General features: G+C 50.8%; 1 protein-coding gene across 1 annotated transcript; it reads right to left on the bottom strand.

The window, feature by feature from the left end:
- Nucleotides 1-672: 672 nt before the first annotated feature.
- Nucleotides 673-8,233, bottom strand: LOC149912515 (rho GTPase-activating protein 32-like). The gene is made up of 9 exons (XM_090131827.1): nt 8,163-8,233; nt 7,763-7,844; nt 7,140-7,283; nt 6,761-6,863; nt 6,533-6,665; nt 6,285-6,367; nt 6,040-6,147; nt 5,536-5,681; nt 673-686 (listed from the first exon to the last, which is right to left on the bottom strand). Exons 1-9 carry the CDS (start codon nt 8,211-8,213, stop codon nt 673-675), a joined length of 864 nt encoding a protein of 287 aa, XP_089987953.1. The 5' UTR covers nt 8,214-8,233.
- Between the last annotated feature and the right edge of the window lie 276 nt (nt 8,234-8,509).

Here is an 8,509-nt window from a genome sequence, read left to right as displayed (position 1 = left end):
TTATCAACACTTGGCCACTATTTCTGGACACCTGCTCATCCCTGAAGAGAGAGAAGTTTGGAAGGAGGACAGAGGGGAGTCTCTTGATGCCTGCCTGTTGCATCCCAACCTGCCCACAGAGTGAGTCAGTTCGGCCTTGTGTGGAGGCCCTGGCTTCTTTGGAGTCTGTTTTTCTTTTGCTCAGCTTCTCCTATCCAAACAGAATGGCCTTACAACATGCTTTCTGGTCCTTAATACTAAACCCATGCAATTTGTAACTATTACAGTTCTGTAAGTGAGAATTGATCACATGATTGAACAACTGTATTTCTAAAATATGTTATGAAATAACTTCTTTTTACTAATACTAATAAAGTCTTTCTACTTTTTCAAGCTGTTTCTAAGGGCAAATTACTAAAGACATTGTGCTGTACTGCTTCAGAGCAATCCCACATTTGATAGCCAGTGCAGAAACAACATTCCATCCTACAGCATTAGCTAGTTCAGAGGTACCAGACGTGTATCTGGATGTGGCTGTTGTGCATAACTGGGGCTGAGGGATCAGAAGTGACAGCTCCACTCTTGGAGACCACAGAACTAAAATGGAAAGATAAAATAGTTGCAGGGCAATTGTTCTCTGTGCCTGAAGCAGGGACCGATTTATGGGGGAGAGATTTAACAGTTAAATGAGTATTACTGCTGTAAGTCTGTGAAACAGATATCAGGGGTCAATGAATGTGTTAACAGCTGTGATGAAGAAGAAATGAATCCAAAGGTGTGGGCAGGGGAAGGAAATCGGGGTGGACTCACAATTTTCCCTTACAAAGAACTGCCCAAGGAGGGAGTGGAGCTGTGAAACAGCAACAACATCCCATAGCCTTAGAAGGGAGAGTGGGTCTAAATCTGTAACACAGACAGTGCTTAAGGATGGTCTTCTGGAACCTTGTCTGTGGCCTTATAACACCCCAATCCTGTCGGCACGGAAGGCAGACGGCACGTATCGGCTGGTGCAAGATGTAAGGAAATGACTGAACCCGTTCTCAAAAGACAGCCTGTGGTTCCTAACCCCTATACCCTAATGAGTCAGATCCCACACGGACAGCAGTGGTTTGGTGTGAGAGACCTCAAAGATGCTTTCCGGACAGCCTTTGGACTCAGAGAGAAATGGCTGCGTTTGTATGAGGACACATTGTAATCCTATCGTGATTCGTGATGATACTGTAGATACTGGAACTCGTGCTAATCCTTGTCTTTGCAGCATTTGAAGCAAGCAGCTGGTGCTGCTGTCATGCAGAAAGCTCCCTTCCAACCACTCAGCAAGCATTTGGATGAGACAGCTTCCTGCTGGGGAGCCCTCCGACATCACTACTGCCTCCTCCAGAACCATACCTGCAGATGCTTCAGAGCTCTTCAGCATGGACTTCCTTCCTCCCATCAGCAGCTGCTCCTGCACTGACCTTCATTCACACTGGGATACCATCTGCTTCCAGCAGGAGCTGACCTGCTTGAACCTCATGAGGTTCAGCACAGCCAAGTGCAAGGTTTGGCAATTGGGCCGGAGGAATCCCAGGCGTTCTTTTGTCATCGTGGTGGTTTCCAATAGACCCCAACAATGAGACATCAGGTCGCCGTGTGGGCTCCTGGGTGACACTGCCATTTCCCAGCCATTGCAGCCTAGGGGCAAATAAAGTAAAATCCTTCAGAAAGATCTCACACTGATTGCATATTTTACTGTTCTTTTACACAAAACAGAAGGGGAGGGCAGCAGATGCATACAGCTGCATCAACACCCAGGCTGCTAAAGGAATGGAAAGACAGAAACATCAAATATCAATGCCTTATTCTAATGCAAGGAGGGAAGCTTCTATCAATGTTACTTTTTATCATTTAAAATGAGCAGTTGGCACTCTTAAAGGAAAATCCTAGGCCCCAGGTTCTGACAGTGTGGCAATCTGGACTCAGCTGTGACTGATCCAAACAGTCTGTTCCAGATTTTAACATCCCTTCTATGCATTCACAAGTTTTCTCTCTTGACTTCCCCTTACAGCCGTTAGATGCCAGCAAAACATCCCACAAACACTCCTTAACTCTGTGCACACAGGCACCCATCCAACCAGAGCCATCAGTCATTCCCAGCCATGCGCTCTTCCTCCAATCATGGTCAGCATCACACGGCCGTCACGCAGCTCACTTGACTCCGTTTTTCTCTTCTTTCTGGAGGTGTCCTTGCTTCTCAGCCTTACCTTCTCGTGATGTTTATCTCGCTCTGCAGCTCCTGCTCTGAATAGGCTTTCTTGGATTCCCGCATGACAGGCACAAAATGCAGCCACAGCCCCTGCCACCAAGGTCAGCTCTTCAGCACACATTACCTGAGGAGCACTTGGCAACTCCTGCAACCTGAGCAGTGCCAGGAAGACTGTTTCACTTCTGCTTCTCCTGCCTCAGAAATTCATTTTCCTATCTAGAAAATGGAAAAAGAAAGGAAAGAAAAAAAATCCTGACATAAAGCAGACACAATAGATACTATGGAATTCTGGAAGGCAAGGGATTTGCCCCCTATGATGAGAAGTTGACTGCAAAGAACTAAGAAGAGCCATGAGCAGGTTGTGAACTTGTGGGTAAAATTAGGAAGTGCAGCAGTGCAGGGCTTCTGGAGGTGAGGGTCTGCTACAGCCGCCTGGAAAGAGAGCCTGTTGGTGGGAGCTGCTTACTGCAGCCAGCAGAAGCATCGCACTCACTGACTCTCATCCTGATGGGGGATTCCAGTCAGTCTGGGAAATCAGCATGGCTGGCTGCAAGCAATCTGACAGACTCCTGGAGTGCAGTGAGAATCACTCTGTGGTGCAGGCATTGGGCACAGCAAGCAGAAGGGAAGCATTGCTGGACATGGTGCACACCAGGGGTTACGACAGGAGGCGGTCAGGGCTGCAGTGACCATGCCCTCCTTGAGTTGGTGATCTCAAGGAATGCGGGCCTGGCAGGAAGCAAAGGCAGGAGCCTGAACTTCAGGAGAGCCAGCTGCAGGCTGTTCCAGGAATTCTTGGACGAGATCCTCTGGACAACTGTTTGTAGGGGCAAAGGGATGGAAAAGAGCTGGTCACTTTCTCAGAAAAAAACTTGCTCAGGTTGCAGGCTGAGCTGCAGGAGAGGAAGGGGAGGAGGTGCCAGCACGGCTCTGCACGATGCTCTGCCACACTGGGCAGCTTGATCATGGCTCAGCAGTGGGATCAGACGAGGAGAAGGGGAGAAGGAAATCAAGGATGGGAGGGAACCATCAGACACAGTCAATAAGTGTCTGTGAAGTCTTGCAGACCCAGAGATTCCCAGTTTTTTTCTGCTTTCGTAGCATTTGTGTGCTGCAGGGTGAGCAAAAGGTTCTGCTTCTTGATTCTTCTGCAGGAGCCGCCTAAAAGGGAAATGGCCACTGAGCTGCAGACCAAGCAGTACTGCCTGACGTTGGCCAGGGGGAGCTTCTCCTGCCGCAGTGTGCTGATGACAGGTCTGGAGATGATCTGCAGGGCCAGTTCGTAGATGGGAGCCAGGAAAGGACATGATGGGAGGAGGGAGGTGTTAAGCAACATCCAAGGCATCAAAATGCATCAGAAGGCCCTGAAAAGCGTCACAAAGCCACAGCCAGGAAGCTTGGGAGTATCATGAGCAGCATCCAGGATGCGAGAGATTATTTGCTACCATGCCAAATGGTAGCAGAGCTCCCCCTGCAGACATCCCAAAGCCAGACAAAACAGGAACAAACCCGGAGCTGTGCTGCACGCACCCCACAGCCACAGCATTGCAAGCTGGGGTGCCTTGCTGTGTGCTGCATTCATCCCAGTCCGTGTGAATGAAGACTCTGGAGGCAGTCAAGGCGTTGATTGAGCACGAGTGTGCTTTTATTATTATATAAAGGACAGGAGGGTGTGAGAGGTCCACGGTGAAGATGGGACTCATCCTGTCTTGTCATGGAGAGAGTGGCTCAGAGCTCTCAGTGCTGCTGTCCGGTGCCTGGGACTGGAGGCCTGATTGAAAGTCCCCCTGCAAGAGGCTCTGCTCCTCTTCACTGATGCTGACCTGCTCCTGCATGGAGGTGCTGCTGTCGGGGCACTCACACTGTGCTTCAGATGGGCTGCACTGCAGAGACTCTGGGTTAAAATCCACACTTGTGACTGTGGTGTCTGGGAGGCTCAGGTCAGCAACTTCAGCAGAGCCAGGTGTAATGAGAGCATGGACTTCGATGAGCTCCTTCTCTCCATTAATGTTGTTAGATGGAAGGCTGCTATTAGAACTGCAGCAATTTGTGCTTCCTATGAGCTCTCCACTGATGGAAGCACACAGAGCATCCTCGCTACTTGCCCTGGATCTTATGGCTTGGCAAGGGCTCGATTCACCTAGAAAGGATACACGGGGGTTAGTGTCAAACTTTCACAAGCTGAATTACGACAGTGGTACTTGATCAGGGGTGAAGATTTAGGCACGGGATTGAACGCTAGAAAGAGATACATGTGCAGAGCAAGCTTGAATTGTATGTTCCTGAAAAGCAGGGATTTGGAAGCTGCATTTGCACCCTTACCTGCCAGGACTACCACTGCTGTTTCTGAGGGCTGCCTGGCATTGCGCTGCAGTTGGCGTTTGCTGCCAGAGGATGGCTTCCTGAGGCTGAAGCAGCAACACCAACTGCTAGCTGGTGATTCCTCAGTCTTGCTGGGTGGATTTTGTCTGGAGAGAGAAAACAGCCAATGCTGTGAGTCGTGCGTGGTGCAGGGTGAGGGAAGAGCAGCACTGAGCTCTTGGCAGCAGTTGCTTGTTCCTAGCACTGCCTGGTTTCTGCAGGAAAACACAAAAACCCACCCAAACAATGATGCTAGGTGCTGGAAAAGAAAGTCCTCTTTACCTGTCAGATGGAAAGTCAACGACGGTGTGGAATTTGCCCTGCCCAGCTGCAGGGCTTTCTTCCACTTCAATGTCCCTGCTGCTCTCTGTTACCACAGAAGAGGTGCTGTGGCCTCGCCTCTGTGCCTGTGCCTCCTCCAGGCTGAGCAGCTTTGTGGCAGCAGAAGAGACCCCCACAGACTTGGGCCCTGGGAGAGAATTGTGCCCTGTCAGGGAAAACCACAGGTAAGAGCGAGGATCAGAAAGCAGCAGCACAGCCACCACAGTTCTGGGGGAGGTGCTGTATTTTTCTCAGTCTTGCTTCTCCCAGCCACTGGAAGAAGAGGAGCTCAAAATAACCATGTGGGCAGAGGTCTGTTTATGGCAAAGGACACGGTCATCATTAAGAGAGCTCACCCCTAGATAAAAGGGGCAGGGAACTGAGAAAGCTTCGCTGCCACACTTGCATCAAGCTTTTCCTGCGTGCAAACCATAATAATGACGGTTTCCTCCTTGTGAAGTTTGGGCTTGGACATTCTCAGCATCCAGCAACAGGATGCCATACCCTAACGGAAGTCCAGAGGTCTGCTGTCCCCTTGATGGTAAAAGAGTATCTCAAACATCCTGGAGAAGGCCTGCATTTGGTCAAGGTGTCGGGTCAAGATCAAGCTAATGGAGGAAGACACTCACCTGCTGCATCTGCAATGTCTGCTCTGGATTTGGAGCCGAAGAGGACGTCTGTGTGGTTGATGATGAATTCCACCACATCCGACTGCGTCTGCAGCTCCATGCAGGCAGCTCTTCCGCTGGCGCAGGCAGACTCGTTCTGCTGTGATCTGTAGAAAAGGCAGATTTTAGAAGTCATTTCTCCAAGACCGTTTCCCCGAGTCTGAATTGTTGCAGCCAAAAGCTGTCAGCTGAGGCTCTGGAGACTTCCGCAGTGGGCAATCAGTGATGCCACTGCAGAAATTCCCCTGGATGATCAAGGACACGTCAGTCCCATCTCAACAAGACTGCAGAAATTGTCACCTAGACATTGTGCCCGTGGGGATGGAGAACAGCTCAGGCTCCTGCGCTTCTGTCAGCCACAGATTTTACAGAAGAGCACATTTGATGGAGAAAAAGGGAGCACTGTTTTTTTTTTTAATGGAGAACAGATGTAAGCGTTGTGTTGAAACAGAACCAGAAGTTTACCTTAAGAGGTTTGGAGCCCACACAATGGCTAGGTTCTTGGCATGCATGTTTGTTATACTGGAGCTCCCAGCCAGACACGCCAAGTGTCTCATCAGGAACTCCAGAGTCCTGGAAAACAAGAGAGGCAAACGTTCAGCACCAACGAGCATGCCGTGCTGCAATTCAGAAAGACAAAGGCTGGAACCGCATCGTTGCCCTCTGCAATGCAGCAGGGCTGAGCTCAGCAGGCTGAGGGCAGCACTGACCTGTAGTGAGGAGCGGGCAGCTGCTGGATGACGTCCTGCATTCTGAGCAGCCGCTCCTCCTCTGTAGCGGCACCAACAGCATCCTGGAGTAGTGCAGAAAGGGAGCGAGACACCAATCAGGCTAGTACACCACTGCGAGTAAACCTCGTGGGGCTGACAGCAAAAGGGCCTCCGAGCTGGGGCACTGCTGCAGCCATCTGCCAAGAGGCCCAGGAAGAGGGAAATGAAAGACGTGGCCTTGTGCTTACCGAGAACTTGCCGTACAGCTGGTGGGTGAGCAGAGGGTTCGGGAGCTCCCTGAAGTACATCTTGCAGAGGGAGCTCACGCTGTGAATGTCCCGGACGGTGAGCTCAGGAATCTGCTCCGACTCAAATTCCTGCCTGGAGAGAGGGACGCAAACCCGGTTGAGCGAGAGGAAGGCAAGCCCAAAGCCACACCAGATGCACTCAGGCTGTGTCAGTCGCAGCACTCTTACCGCAGTCTCTGGATGTTGGACGCGACGCCGGACAGGCGGTATATCCCCTGCACCACGCCGTGCTGCTCAAGGAACTCAGCGCAGCTCTGGAGGACCTGGGGGACTGAAGAACACGTGCCAGCTGTCAGTGGAGCTCCTGATTCAGTCGTGCTGCAGGCTGTGCTTCACATCCCATCCACTAAGCCCAGCCAGGCTTGGCTGAAGCAAATACAGATGTGCTTGTCTCTTAGGAGCATCCGCCTCACTTTATCCTTCAGCCATCAACTCCCATTACACGTGTCTCCACTGCTATCAGCCTGCCCCCTGCTAGATATGAGCTCCCTTTCATCCTCTTTAGATGCCCAGCAGAGGAAGATCTCAGGAATGGGCAGCTCCTTACCATCACGACCGGAGTGGAGAAGATGCTCTCCCAGGTCACCGCCAAACACCCTTTCCTTCTCCACCTCCCGCTCGGTCGGTTTCTTTGGGCGGGCCTTCACCAAGGAACGAAGGAAGGTGAGGATCTTGCTGCGTTTCTTGGGCACTGCACAACAAAAGGAAGAAACCAGGTCATTTCAGGTCTGGCTCCGTTGGACGAGGCCGAGCACAGCACATTCTACAGGGCACGTCAGAACGGGAAGAACATTACCAACCAGTACATACAAAAAGGGATTTTCCCCATCTCTGGAGGAGCCCAAGGCCAGGTGGGATGGGGCCCTGGGCAGCCTGATCTAGTCTCACATTAAATGTGGGGGCTGGGAGACCATCCTGAGGCAGGAGGGTTGGAGCATGATGATCCCTGAGGTTCCTTTCCATCCCAAGCCATTCCATGAGTATTCTATAGTTTCCCCAAGTCCAATCATAAACACAGGAAGATTGGGCCAAATCTCTGCCCCACGGTATGCATGAAGGATCATCAATCCAGATGACAATGTGGGATGGATAAAGGAGGTATTAAGCACGGAACCACACCAAAAAAGACTTCATTTTGCTTCCCGACACCATCAAATGTAACATCCATACCTGGCTTTGGCACAGAATTGATGAGTGCCTCAGGAATGTTCTTATTAATGAGTTCCACACACTCCCCTGGGAAAAATCCAACCTGTAACAAGAAGAAAAGAGAGGCCAACTATTGCATGCAGCACTTCTCAGATCTGAACTGTTAAACCAAAAGCCACGTAACATTTCCCTCGGAACGTGCTTGCCTGACGTTCCATAAGACTATCCAGCAGAAAATGGCCATAGTTCACAGCATAAAGGTAATAATTTTTCAACATTTGCAGCCAAAGGCAAGGTCCTCTTACACTGACACAGGGAAACTGTTTATGTCCACTAGGCATCCTGTGCAGGCAGAGCAGCTCTAAGCTGAGATTCCTGCCTTTACTGAAGTTGCACTCTCCAGTCTGAAGCTTGTGCCTACCTGGAAGCCGAGCTTGCCTCTCCACCAGGGGGTCAGCTCCTTTGGTGGCATGTCGATGACACACACGATGTCTCCCACCTGCAAGAGATTGCAACGTCAATCCCAGCTTCAGCACCGCTGGGAGGAAAGCACAGTTCAAATGTCTGCATTCTTCTGCACTGCCAAACATCGCCGAGCATGAGAGCACTTGCACCAGTGCAGCTCTGAAGGCATTTGCCATTGTAAAATTGAGCAACAAGGAACGCCTTGAACTGCTTACCTCAAAGGAGAGTTCATCCGCTGCCTGGGCAACGTATCTCTTAATAGCATGGGCAGCAGCAATAGCTGGAATGTTCACAGCTGACTCC

Source organism: Phasianus colchicus, chromosome Z (genome assembly GCF_987193195.1).
Source record: "Phasianus colchicus chromosome Z, bPhaCol1.hap1.1, whole genome shotgun sequence".
Lineage (NCBI taxonomy): Eukaryota > Metazoa > Chordata > Aves > Galliformes > Phasianidae > Phasianus > Phasianus colchicus.
The sequence above is the reverse complement of the archived record's forward strand: the minus strand, read 5'-3'. Positions and strand labels throughout refer to the sequence as shown.